At 37.1% G+C, this 14,600-nt stretch overlaps 1 protein-coding gene across 7 annotated transcripts in view; it reads left to right on the top strand.

The window, feature by feature from the left end:
* FAT1 (FAT atypical cadherin 1) overlaps positions 1-14,600 on the top strand; it is a 125,973-nt gene that overhangs the window by 90,430 nt on the left and 20,943 nt on the right. For all 7 annotated transcript variants that reach the window (XR_013764143.1, XM_079142335.1, XM_079142337.1 and 4 more), the window contains 7 exons: positions 424-4,491; positions 4,918-5,114; positions 7,831-7,984; positions 8,740-8,973; positions 9,809-10,198; positions 11,772-11,986; positions 12,120-12,257. Coding sequence is in view for 6 of the 7 variants with exons in the window: in XM_079142335.1 (XP_078998461.1) it covers positions 424-4,491; positions 4,918-5,114; positions 7,831-7,984; positions 8,740-8,973; positions 9,809-10,198; positions 11,772-11,986; positions 12,120-12,257 (5,396 nt within the window). In the remaining variant the exon portion in view is untranslated. The remainder of the gene's footprint in view (positions 1-423; positions 4,492-4,917; positions 5,115-7,830; positions 7,985-8,739; positions 8,974-9,808; positions 10,199-11,771; positions 11,987-12,119; positions 12,258-14,600) is intronic.

Here is a 14,600-nt window from a genome sequence, read left to right as displayed (position 1 = left end):
CTTCCTTTTCATAATTAATAAGAACCTATGAATTTGCAAATGCAAATATATTCCAGAAGGATTTTGAGCAACTATTGGAAAATCATTAACTCAAATACTTTATGGAAAGATAACCGTGTCTTTCCACAACACATTTCCAGTTCAGACAACAGAGAGTGAATTTTGGCCTTAAGTGCAAAATGATATTTCTTCTGTTTCTTGTCTTTCATAATTTATGGTCAAATTTTTGGAAAACATCCTTTATTTTAGGTGAATTAAAATGAGACAGGAAACAATTGATGGTTCCATTCAAATATTCGTGTCCTCTGTGTTATTGCTTAATTTCAGAATATCATTTTTTAAAGCTATTTTTGTTTGTCTTTGTCCAACTGCTAATATTTTGTCTCATATTTTTCTCTAACATCGTATTTTCCCCCTTTTCAGGAAATATTGGAAATTCTTTTACAATTGATCCCATCTTGGGCTCTATAAAAACTGCCAAAGAATTAGATCGAAGTAACCAAGTGGAATATGATTTAATGGTGAAAGCTACAGATAAAGGCAATCCACCAATGAGTGAAATGACTTCTGTGCATATCTTTGTCACAGTTGCGGACAATGCTGCCCCTAAGTTTACATCCAAAGAATACTCTGTTGAAATTAGTGAAATTATCAGCATTGGGAGTTTTGTTGGAATGGTTACAGCCCATAGTCAGTCATCAGTGATATATGAAATAAAAGATGGAAATATCGGTGACGCTTTTGATATTAATCCACATTCTGGAAGTATCATCACTCAGAAATCCCTGGATTTTGAAACTTTGCCCATTTATACATTGACAGTCCAAGGAACCAACATGGCTGGTTTGTCCACTAATACAACTGTTTTAGTGCATCTGCAGGACGAGAATGACAACTCGCCAGTTTTTATGCAGGCAGAATATTCAGGACTCATCAGCGAATCAGCTTCAATCAACAGTGTAGTCCTCACAGACAGGAATATCCCACTAGTGATCCAGGCAACTGATGCTGATAAAGAATCAAATGCTTTGCTTGTTTATAACATTGTTGAACCATCTGTGCACAAATATTTTGCTGTCGATTCTAGCACTGGGGCTATTCATACAGTACAAAGTCTGGACTATGAAGAAACAAGTGTTTTTCACTTTACTGTACAAGTGCACGACATGGGGACACCACGTTTATTTGCTGAATATGCAGCTAATGTCACCATACATGTAATTGACATTAATGACTGCCCTCCCGTGTTCTCGAAATCATTGTATGAAGCATCTCTTCTGTTGCCAACATACAGAGGAGTAAAAGTCACCACAGTAAATGCTACAGATGCTGATTCCAGTGCATTCTCACAGTTAATATACTCCATCACCGAAGGCAACATTGGGGAGAAGTTTCTGATGGACTACAAGACTGGCACCATAACTGTGCAAAACACAACTCAGTTAAGAAGCCGCTATGAGTTAACCATTCGAGCTTCTGATGGCAGGTTTGTCAGCTTTACCTCTGTGAAAATTAACGTGAAAGAAAGCAAAGAAAGCCAACTAAAGTTTACCCAGGACTTCTACTCAGCAGTAGTGAAAGAGAACTCCACGGAAGCTAAGACATTAGCTGTCATTACTGCTATTGGGAATCCAATCAATGAGCCTCTGTTTTATCACATCCTCAACCCAGACCGCAGATTTAAAATCAGCCGCACTTCAGGAGTGCTGTCAACCACTGGCATACCCTTTGATCGTGAACAGCAGGAGGCATTTGATGTCGTTGTAGAAGTGACAGAAGAACATAAGCCTTCAGCAGTGGCCCATGTTGTCGTGAAAGTCACCGTAGAAGACCAAAATGACAATGCACCAGTGTTTGTCAACCTTCCCTATTATGCTGTAGTTAAAGTGGACACTGAGGTGGGCCATGTTATTCGCTATGTTACTGCTGTAGACAGAGATAGTGGCAGAAATGGGGAAGTACACTACTACCTTAAGGAACATCATGACCACTTTCAAATTGGACCCTCAGGTGAAATTTCATTGAAGAAACAATTTGAACTTGATACCTTAAATAAAGAATATCTTGTCACAGTGGTTGCAAAAGATGGAGGAAACCCAGCTTTCTCAGCTGAAGTTATAGTCCCAATCACTGTTATGAATAAAGCCATGCCTGTGTTTGAAAAACCTTTCTACAGTGCAGAGATTCCAGAAAATATCCAGATGCATAGCCCGGTTGTCCACATACAAGCCAACAGTCCAGAAGGCTTAAAAGTGTTCTATAGCATCACAGATGGAGATCCTTTCAGCCAATTTACTATTAACTTCAATACTGGAGTTATAAATGTCATAGCCCCTCTGGATTTTGAGTCCCACCCAGCATATAAATTGAGCATACGAGCAACTGACTCTCTGACTGGTGCTCATGCTGAAGTGTTTGTTGACATAATAGTAGAAGACATCAATGATAACTCTCCTGTGTTTGTTCAGCAGTCTTATGCTGCAACTCTTTCTGAGGCATCTGTAATTGGAACATCTGTCATTCAAGTTAGAGCAACAGATTCTGACTCAGAACCAAATAGAGGAATTTCATACCAGATGTTTGGAAATCACAGCAAAAGTCATGATCATTTTCACATAGATAGCAGCACTGGTCTCATCTCACTAATCAGAACTTTAGATTATGAACAGTTCCACCAGCACAAGATTTTTGTAAGGGCTGTTGACAGTGGAATGCCCCAACTGAGCAGTGATGTGATTGTCACAGTGGATGTCACTGACCTCAATGATAATCCTCCACTCTTTGACCAACAAATTTATGAAACCAAAATTAGTGAGCATGCTACTCATGGGCATTTTGTGATGAGTGTGAAAGCCTTTGATGCAGACAGTTCTGACATAGACAAGCTAGAATATTCCATTCTGTCTGGCAATGATCATAAAAATTTTGTCATTGACAGTAAAACGGGGATTATAACACTCTCAAACCCGCGCCGGCACACCTTGAAGCCATTTTACAGTCTTAACATTTCTGTTTCTGATGGTGTTTTTAGAAGTTCAGCTCAGGTTCATATAACTGTAATTGGAGGCAATCTGCACAGTCCTGTTTTTCTTCAGAATGAATATGAAGTGGAACTAGCTGAAAATGCTCCTTTACATACACTGGTGATTGAGGTTAAGGCAACTGATAGGGATTCTGGTATTTATGGTCTCATTACTTACCACATTGTAAATGACTTTGCCAAAGACAGATTTTACACAAATGAGAGAGGACAGGTATTCACTTTGGAAAAACTTGATAGAGAGACCCCAGCAGAGAAAGTAATCTCAGTTCGTTTAATGGCGAAGGATGCTGGAGGAAAAGTTGCTTTCTGCACAATTAATGTTATCCTTACAGATGACAATGATAATGCACCACAATTCCGAGCAACCAAGTATGAAGTGAACATCGGATCCAATGCTGCCAAAGGAACATCAGTCCTTAAAGTTTTTGCAAGTGATGCTGATGAGGGATCCAATGCTGATGTCACCTATGCCATTGAAGCAGATTCTGAAAGTGTTCAGGAGAATTTGGAAATTAACAAACTGTCCGGCATAATTACCACAAAGGAAAGCTTAATTGGCTTAGAAAATGAGTTCTTCACTTTCTTTGTTAGAGCTGTGGATAACGGGTCTCCACCAAAAGACTCTGTTGTTCCTGTCTATGTTAAAATACTTCCACCAGAAACACAGCTTCCAAAATTCTCAGAACCATTTTATACCTATACAGTTTCAGAAGACATGCCTATTGGAACAGAAATAGATCTCATCCAGGCAGAACATAGTGGCACTGTTCTTTACAGCCTAATCAAAGGGAATACTCCTGAAAGTAATAGAGATGAGTTCTTTGTGATTGACAGGCAAAGCGGGAGACTAAAATTGGAGAAGAGTCTTGATCATGAGACAACTAAGTGGTATCAGTTTTCCATACTTGCCAGGTGCACTCATGATAACTATGAACTGGTGGCTTCAGTGGATGTTAGTATTCAAGTGAAAGATACAAATGATAACAGCCCAGTCTTGGAGTCCAATCCATATGAGGCATTTATTGTTGAAAACCTACCAGGGGGAAGTAGAGTCATCCAGATTAGGGCATCTGACCTAGATTCAGGAACCAATGGTCAAGTTATGTACAGTCTCGATCAGTCACAAAGTGTAGACATCATCGAATCTTTTGCCATTAATATGGAAACAGGCTGGATTACGACTCTGAAGGAACTGGACCATGAGCAGAGAGACAATTACCAGATTAAAGTGGTTGCATCCGATTATGGTGAAAAGGTTCAGCTGTCCTCCACAGCCATTGTGGATGTTACTGTCACAGACGTCAATGATAGTCCACCCCGCTTCACAGCAGAGATTTATAAGGGGACTGTGAGTGAAGACGATCCCCCAGGCGGCGTAATTGCCATCTTAAGCACCACAGATGCTGACTCTGAGGAGATTAACAGACAAGTTACATATTTCATAACAGGTAAAAATTTCAAACCGAATGATTTGATTTAAAATCAAAGTGTATTTGAAGTATTTTAGATATGTATTTTATGGAAATTGGGAGTTACAGGGATAGTTTTAGTTAATAATATCTAAAATTAAGTAGATGTCACATCTCTTAAGCTACATTGCAGGTTCTTTACCTGAAGCGCAACTGTTTCATTTGACTGATTTTCATGACTTGTTATGTTGAGCTTAAATTGTATCTGCTTAATGCTGTGTTTACATAGGTTAATGCTGCTTATTTTGTAAAATGTTGATGTATGCCAAATTTAAATTATTTTTTAGAATTCTTAATCCTTTTGGACTGTAACTATACACCTTCATACAATTTACTTTTCCTGTTACTTATTTCTCTCTTTAATTCAACAAATTTGACTGTCATTTTCCTTCATTGATTTAATAGGAGGGGATGCTTTGGGACAGTTTGCTGTTGAAAATATACAGAATGAGTGGAAGGTCTATGTGAAGAAACCACTAGATAGGGAAAAAAAGGACAATTATCTTCTGACTATCACAGCAACTGATGGGACCTTCTCATCAAAAGCTATAGTTGAAGTGAAAGTTCTTGATGCAAATGACAACAGTCCAGTTTGTGAAAAGGTAGGCTGCTCTTTAAGTTTGTATATTAGAATTAAAATTCCTTAATCTTTTCAGTAGGACAACCATTCACTTCTTTGTTGTCATTTAAATGTGTTTTATATTATAATCACTGTTAAAGCAGAGGCATCAAATGACACAAGACTTGGAAAAGCTTCTGAAACTATTTTGTGGAGTGGAAAGTTGCTCAAAAACTTCATTCTTAAATTATGGACAGGATTACAGTTGTGTCTAACTCCAAAAACACTTTGTAAACGTTCATGAAAAAATGTTCATGAAGGGATTCTTTAATTCGGGAATCATTTTATTTGGGAATTTGTTTTGGCAAAAACTTTTGACCAGCTCTTCTACAAAGCCGTTTAGCTTTACCAGATCGTTTAGGGGCACTTGTTCCTCTACATAGTAGAAAAACTAATAGGTTAGGGAAATGGCTCCTGTAGCTGCAGAGCTCACCATTTAATGGGGGAACAAAATATAACCAGACTCAGGCATGGTGGCACATGCCTGTAATATCAGCTGCTCCATAGACTGAGGCAGGAGGATCTCAAATTCAAAGGCAGCCTCAGCAAGCAAAGCCCTAAGCAACTTGGTGATACCTTATCTAAAAACAAAAATATATAAAGTTTGGGGATGTGGTTAAGTGCCTTTGGGCTAAATCCCTGGTACTGATCAATAAAGTGTCCAATTGTGTTAAGTCCCTGGGAAGCGGGTAGAAGGTCAAACTGGGTTAAGAAGATAAGAAGGATTAAGGTAGGGATGATATGAACCCGTAGTTTCTTAACAAAGTTCAGTTTGTTAGTGTTCTGTCTATTATTTGGACAAGGAAGAATGAAAGCCCATAGAACAGGCAGAGGTGGCAGAAGAATGAAAGGGCTGAAGGCACCACATTAAGAAAGTGGTAGTAGTATTTGGTCTCTGCCTGAATGTGGGAGCAAGGCAAGGGTGTCGAGTCAAAAGTTGAACATTTACTGCCAGCGGTGTTTGGAGAACAAGGCAGTAACCAAGGTAAGCCTGAAGTGGAAAGCTGTCTTAGCGGAAGCATGTTGAGTTCCATTTCAGATTTGTTTAATTTAAAGTAGTGGGACTTTTAATTGGTTGTGGTTTTTAGACCTTTAGAGTTGGTGAGATTGAGGATGGGTATTAGAGAAAGAAATGTAAACTTGGCAGTTGTTTTTGGAAGCTGAGTTTATTTGGGAGGATACCAACAAAAAGGTGGTAGAGGAGAAGAGATGAGTTCTTTCCAAAGGCAGAAGGAAGCAGAGATGGAAGGAAGAGTGATACCGATGCAGTGTTATCAAGGGGGTGAGAGAATTTTTAAGAGGACGGTGGTTAACAGTGGTCCTTTGAAAGATGGCCAAAACGTGAGACAGACCATTTCAGTTCTGCGAGTGACTTGGGATTATGATGTAAGTGACACTCGACTAAAGATCACGTGGTGGGCATTAATGAAGAAATAGGTTTGACCTGTGTAGAAGGTTGAGAGTAAAGGAAGGAAGACGAGTGTGACAGGATAAGAGAAGACTGGTGGAGGGGAAAGTGAATGTGAAGAGGGACAGAGCAGTTTGAGAAAGCTGCAGATTCGGTAAGCATGGGAGGCGTTACCGCCGCGGAAAGCACCAGAGCGGATCTCAGGGAAGGGGATACTTGAAATTCAGTCTTGAGGAAGTGGGACTCCTGAGGGACCAGGAGTTAATTCCTATCCGTCTTTGTACTTTAGGGTGAGAGTATGGGGTGGGGATTATGTATATACCTCCCCTTACGGAAACTAAATGTATTTTGTTTCCTAGCACTTTCACATTATTTGAATGTAATACTGTAACTTCTTGGGGAATAATAAACTTATGACACTAAACCATTTGAATTAAACAGTATTACAAAATATCCTGTTTCATGAGTCATAAAATACAACTCACTAAGGGCCTCAGGGGTATAGCTTAGAGGTAGAGTCCTTGCCTAGCATGTACAAGACCCTGGTTTGGATTCCTAGCACTTAAAAAAAAAAAAAAAAATATATATATATATATATATATATGTGTGTGTGTGTGTGTGTGTGTGTGTATGTATACATACACACATATTTTATATAAACATATTCAGAAAGTACATTCAACAAAATCTTAATCTATTCCTCTTAGGTTTTTGTTTTTTGTTTATGTCATGAATTCCTTAATAATTGGAACTGGAAACAGCAGTTTACTGTGTTTGAAGGTTAAGTGGATATGAAGAGAGAGGAGCAGGTATCCCCTCTGTGACCTTGGGGAAATCTTTGTTTTTTTCCCATAACACAAGGATCACTTCTCTCCCAAATATAATCATTTGGTTATGTTAATGAACAATTGCACACAATAAATTCCTGTACTTGGAAGTAAGTAGATATGATGTAACAAGTATTCTTTCTGATTTTTTTAGATAATACTTACATTTCTTATAAGAATTTAAATGTGAAACTGCCTTAACAACATATTGTTTGCTATTCTGTTGGTTAAATGTCAGGTGAGACTTTTCCAGAGTCATGATGTTGGTAACTCTTACTTTTCCCCTCATTTTACTTTTTTTTTTTTTTTTCTTTTGAGAAAAATGGTTTTAAAAACTCTTTGAATCTGAGCTTCAGTCATATCCCATGTTTTCTATGGCCAAAATGAAATTATTTGTTTTTCGTTATTATCTTGAGAGTCAATGCAACTTTTCATTCTAACAATATTGTTTAAAATCTTTGTAGACTCTTTATTCAGACACCATTCCTGAGGATGCTCTTCCTGGGAAATTGATCATGCAGGTCTCTGCTACAGATGCAGATATCCGTTCCAATGCTGAAATTACTTACACATTGTTTGGTTCAGGGGCAGAAAAATTCAAACTAAATCCAGACACAGGTAATGATGGGGTTTGGGGACAAGTGTCATTGTACATTCTTAAAAAATCATGTATGTTGGGTGATTTAGTTCACATACAGAATTTGACCTTTTCAAATTTACCCTGTTGCTATGGAATTGACATCTTTTAGAAATCTAAACAATTTAATATGTCACATTTGGGGTGCGATAAAAACAAGAAGCAGCAATATCACTTAACTTTAACAATTTTAAATTTAAATATTGTTCATACAGTTTATTTTAAAAAAAACAAGCATGCATAAAACTTTCTGCTGCTTTTGTTTTATTTATAAAGTGTATTTTTTAAATTCATGACCATGAATTTATAATTTAGCATTTTCCATAATTAAAATGATCCACATTGTTCTATTCATCTTTATAGTCTGTATTTTGTTAGAATTGGGTTAATGTAACAGTTTTCTTTTAAGCTTTTTTTATTTTCTCAAGAACCACTTATAAACATGAGTCTAATTTTTTAGTCAATTAAAAGGTTCAAATTTGGTAAATTAGGTAGCTTTTTTACTTTAGGGTTATTGTGTGTAATGTAAGAGGCTTTGACCTCACATTCTGTGTGACTGGTAGGGTTGATACCCTGGATCTTGCTCTGCTCATCCAGCTTTTGAGTCATCATTGATAAAATTGTTCTCCAGGGAAAAACTGTTACTCATATTTAGTAATTGTAGGAGAAGAGAAGTAGGATGCACAGTTGCAGTTCACAACTATATTTCAAATAATCCATTCATTTCTGTTTGTAGGTGAACTGAAAACATTAGCCCCTCTTGATCGGGAGGAGCAAGCAGTTTATAATCTTCTAGTCAAGGCCACAGATGGAGGTGGAAGATTCTGCCAATCCAGTGTTGTGCTCACATTAGAAGACGTGAATGATAACGCCCCTGAATTCACTGCTGATCCTTACACCATCACTGTGTTTGAAAACACAGAACCTGGAACGCTGTTGACCAGAGTGCAGGCCACAGATGCAGACGCAGGTATCCTCTGGAAGATGCTCTGCCTTCCAACCACACTGAGGTCTTAGGAGCTGCTGTTTTAAACATGGCCCAGATGCTGCCTGTTGAACTCACTTTACCTCATCCATATGGAGTAGCTCCTCATTGTCACAAAATGAAATCTTCAAACTAATTTATATATTTTTAGCGAATACTTGAAGCCTCAAAATTATGACCAGTGAACTTACTGATATAAAGCGTATCTGTGAGGTCACTAAAATTCTTATTAGTGACTTCAAAAGTTGATCTTCATATCTCATTGAATTAATCAGAAAAGTATTATTTTGTGACTGTAGTACATTGTTGGTGTCATAAAGATAGAACAAGCAAAAGTTATATGATGGTTTATAAATCTTAAAATTTTTGGTGGAGAAAATAAGACTATAGGATATATATTCACAGCACTTTGGTAATAAAGAATAAAATAACTTCTTTAGTCATACTAATACAGAAGAATTAGAAGAAAACAAAAAATGCTTTTCAAATAATTCTTTGTTATTAAAGCTAAATAATAGATTTCTTTTTTAAAAGGTCTTCCAGGAACTATAGTATCTGCTCTTATATAAAATAACCTAAAACATCAGATTTCTATAACATGTAATTGCATTTCATCTGAAATTAAATTTCATAGATAACAGTAAATTGTTAATTGTAAATTGTTAATTCAAAGTTTACTTTTTCTAGTTCATGTTCATGAGAATTTTTAAGTAACGTATATTAGCCTTTTACCATTTTTTAAATATGCTGCATTTAAAATTTTAAGTTTAAATTTCTTGATATTTATTAAACCTGTGGACATAATTTCATATCTTCACAGGATTGAATCGAAAGATTTCCTACTCACTAATCGACTCTGCTGATGGGCAGTTCTCCATTAATGAATTATCTGGAATTATTCAATTAGAAAAGCCTTTGGATAGAGAACTACAGGCAGTATATACCCTTACTTTAAAAGCTGTAGACCAAGGTTTGCCAAGGAGGTTGACAGCTACTGGCACTGTTGTTGTATCAGTTTTAGATATAAATGATAACCCACCTGTGTTTGAATATCGTGAATATGGTGCCACAGTGTCTGAGGATATTCTAATTGGAACAGAAGTTCTTCAAGTTTATGCAGCAAGTCGGGATATTGAAGCAAATGCAGAAATCACCTACTCAATAATAAGTGGAAATGAACATGGAAAATTCAGCATAGATTCTAAAACAGGTAATTTACCATGTAAATGTGAAGAAGTCCTTTATTTCACCAAAAAGGCTGGATTTGCCAGACACTAAATCTTGTAGAGTGGATCACCTGTTGTCAGTAGATGTTCAAAAAAGATGGAGTTCAAGAGTTCCTTTTTTATTATTTTTAAAACTGTAAGTGAAAGTGGTTTAGATGACTTCAGACTATAGCTCTACTTAATAAGATATATTTCTGGTATGTCATTTTATACTACAAGCAGATCGACTTAAAAGAGGAAACAAATTCTAATAGCTTAGTGATGAAGTACAGTGTCACAACTTAGTAAAGATAAGAATGGATAATAGTAGAGGACCTTGTGTAGTTCGTTTCTCCTTTTATCCCCTGTATCCAGCACAGGTGAAGTAGCTTCCCAAGTAAAACCATAGCTTTGACCTTTCAGATCTTGGTTTCTGTAGTTAGATGTCTGATAATCCATTAAGTGGATATCTTTATTCTAGTTATATAATAGTGGATGTACTTTGGATCATACTGAAAGTCTGCCAACCATGTCAAAAGTCAGAGGTGCTGTTTATTTAATCCTACTGCATAAACACTGATGTCATCTTGTTAACCTGTTGTCTGAAGTTGCTGTCAGTCTTAGAATGCTTTAAGAAGTTGCTCTTCCTGGTGTGGTATCCTTGAAAACTGAAGGGAGATCAGTACAGTAGAAGAAAGAGACCAGGAGGAGGGAGGTAATACTGGAAAATGATATTGGCCAAATTACATTTGCATGTACAGATGTGTAACAACAAATCCCACCATTACATGCACCTATCATAAACCAATTTTTTAAAAAGGTGGAAAAAAAAGAAAAACAAACCTCAATGCAGTTATGAAATAAGTAAATAAAAAGTTGCTCCTTTCAGACTATATTTAATTGTATGTGGCTACTTTAGATAAAGAATAAGTGTGTAATTATGTTTTTAAAAAGAGATTTTTGTATATATCATAAAATGGTTGTTTTAGGGTTCTTTTGTCCTTTCTCTGTTTAAGTAGATAATAATGAACTGACAGTGAAAGATGTCATAGGAATTGTTATATCAAAAAATGGATTTTTAATGATAACATGTAAGTAGCAGGTTATTTGGAAGTTCTTTTGTAATGAAAAGGATGAACAGGTCTTTTTAAAAGAATGAGAAGGAAAAGGAAACTAAAAGCACAGCATGGAAATTTTTAGAATTTTGTTTTGTTTATTAAAGTATTGTGATCTCTGGTTTGAGCTTTGAGAACTACTTTTATGGCAGGGATATTTTTATGGCAGGGAAAATAAAAGAAATAAGTAAGACTTCAGGGTTGGACAAATTTCGAATTTTAAATATTTGAATGAAGAAATTAGAAAACACAGCCAGGCATGATGGCACATGCCTATAATCCCAGGTGCTCAGGAGACTGAGTCAAAAGGATTGCAAATTCAAAACCAGCCTGGGTAACTTCGTCAGACCCTATTTCAAAATTAAAAAGGGCTAGGGAAGTAGCTCAGTAAAGTGGTAGCATTATAAAGAATTTGCAAGTCATTCTGATTTTTTTCTTTTTCTTTTTTTTTTTTTTGGTGCAGGAGCCATTTTTATCATTGAGAATCTGGATTATGAAAGTTCCCACGAGTATTACCTGACTGTAGAAGCCACTGATGGAGGCACTCCTTCATTAAGTGACATGGCCACTGTAAACATTAATGTGACAGATATCAATGACAATACACCCATGTTCAGCCAAGATACCTATACCACAGTCATCAGTGAAGATGCTGTTCTTGAGCAGTCTGTCATCACCGTGAGTACTTTTTTCCCCTTACAGTTTTCTTCTTCCAGGTCTTTACAAGAATTTTTAGTTAAATGAGTCTAGTTTTCATAGACCTCTGTCCCTTCCTTAACTGTCTCTTAAGGGAGAGTGTGATCTTTTCTAGGTTATGGCTGATGATGCTGATGGACCTTCCAACAGCCACATCCACTACTCAATTATAGAAGGCAATCAAGGAAGTCCATTTACAATTGACCCTGTTAAGGGAGAAGTAAAAGTGACTAAGCTTCTAGACCGAGAAACAGTAAGTGAAAAAGTGGGATTGAAATTGTCTATTAATTACCAAATCAAAAAATAGACATGCCGCCAGGCATGGTGGAAGACACACCTTGTGTTCATATCTCTTGGACAAAATGTGAAGATGTGAAGTACCAGAAGTGTAGAACCAGCCTTCCTCTCAGGAACTGACTAGCTGGATGTAAATACTTGAAAAGCAGTTGCAATACAAAAATCTCAAGAATATAAGAAATATTCTTCCTGCTAAGAGAAAGTTTCTATTCAGGAAGAAATCACTAATGGCTTCATCATCCTGAGATCCTTCATGTGTTAGTCAGTTTTTTGTCACTGTGCCCAGCAGAGAAGGAAAAGTTCATTTTGGTTCATGGTTTCAAAGGTTTAGTCCATGCTTTGGGCCCAAAGTGAGGCAAAGCATTGTGATGCAAGGGTGTGGTGGAGGGAAGCTGCTCCATTTGTGGTGGCCAAGAAGCAGAAATAGGAAGGGGAAGGGGCCCCAAGAAGATGAACCCTTGCAGGGAGAGGCAGGTCTTCAGTGACCTGCCTCCTCCAGCCATGCCCCAAGTACCACAGCCACCACCTAATACAGTCCATTCAAGCTAGGATGGACTAAGTTATAGCTGTTATAATCTAACCATTTCACCTCTGAAGAGTCCTGCATTAACATGGGAGCTTCTGGGGGACACCTCATTCCCAAACAGAACATTTCATGTAACTAGAAGCTGGGTTTTAAATAAGAGCAGAGATTTGGAAAACCACTGGGGTCAGGAGAAGGCAATTCCCTAGAAGGAATTGCATGAACAAAAGCATGGAGATTGAAACCATGGAATATGGTCAAGAGTCTGTACCCAGTTCTATTGGTGTAATGGATCATACAAGAAGTAGAGGGAAACACAATGAGAAGTGTTTTTAGGAACAGATTATGAGCCACATAATAAGGATCAGACCTGATGCAGAAGGCATTAGGAAATTATTGAATATTTACAATCTCAGATATATTAAAAGACATTTGGAAGGTTAGTACTTCCAAGTATTCTTCAGAGTGGTGGGAGATGGAGGGGTGGAGGGGTGGTGGTGGTAGGAAATGCTACTGATCGTTCATCAGTTGTGAGGCAGTAAGAGGCCAAATTAGTAAAGCAGCCGGAAGAATTGAATGAAAAGACAAAGGAAGAAACTTTACAAAGGAAAAACTAGAATTCACAAAGCTTAGTTATGGCCCTGTATAGAAAGCAACAATGTCAGAAATGACTTGACTTGTGTCAGTCATACTGAGAGGACATTATCAACTTGAGAAGTTATGAGGTATGAACTCATAGGGGCTGAAAGGAGTTACTAAACTTTTAAATTTTACTTTATTTAAGTGTATCCATAAATAACATTGGCTTTGTGGGTTTTTTTTCATTTGTTCTAATTAGTTATACATGACAGTAGAATGCATCTTAACACATCATAATTAAATGGAATATACTTTCTCATTCTTCTGGTTCTACATGATGTAGAATCACCCCCGCTGTGTAGTCATATATGTACATAGGGTAATAATGTCAAATTCGTTCTACTCTTTTTCCTGTCCCTACATCTTTCACTGTACTCCCTCTACCGTATCCCAAGTAAGTCTGTACTTCCTTAGCCCTGCCCCCCCCCCCCCCATTTTGAATTAGTATTCACATATCAGAAAAGCATTTGACCTTTTGTTTTTTGGGATTGACTTATTTTAGCGTGATATTCTCCAGCTCCATCCATTTGTCAGCAAATGCCATAATTTCATTCATTAAGGCTGAGTAATATTCCATTGTGTATATACAACATTTTCTTTATCCAGTCTTCTGTTGAAGGACACCTAGGTTGGTCCTAGAGTTTAGCTGTTATGAGTTGAACTACTAAACATTGATGTGATCATATCCCTGTAGTATGCTGATTTTTAAGTCATTTGGGTGGGATAGCTGGGTCAAATGGTGGTTCTGTTCAAGTTTTCTGAGGAATCTCCATACCACTTTCCATAATGGTTGCACCAATTTGCAGTCCCAATGTATTAGTGTACCTTTTCCCCCATATCCTTGTGAATATTTATTGTTGCTTGTATTCTGAATAATTGCCATTCTGACTGGAGTGAGATGAAATCTTAGAATAGTTTTGATTTTCATTTCTCTAATTGCTAGAGATGTTGAATGTTTTTTCATATATTTGTTAACCAGTCATATTTCTTCTTCTATGAAGTGCCCCTTCAGTTCCTTAGCCCATTAATTGATTGGGTTATTTGTTCTTTTGGTGTTAAGTTTTTTGAGTTCTTTATATATCCTGGGGATTAGTACGCTATCTGAGGTGCATGTGGTAAAGATTTTCTCCCATTTTG

Source organism: Sciurus vulgaris (assembly GCF_902686455.1).
Source record: "Sciurus vulgaris genome assembly, chromosome: 5".
Classification (NCBI taxonomy): Eukaryota; Metazoa; Chordata; class Mammalia; order Rodentia; family Sciuridae; genus Sciurus; species Sciurus vulgaris.
This window is presented reverse-complemented; position numbering and strand designations above follow the sequence as displayed.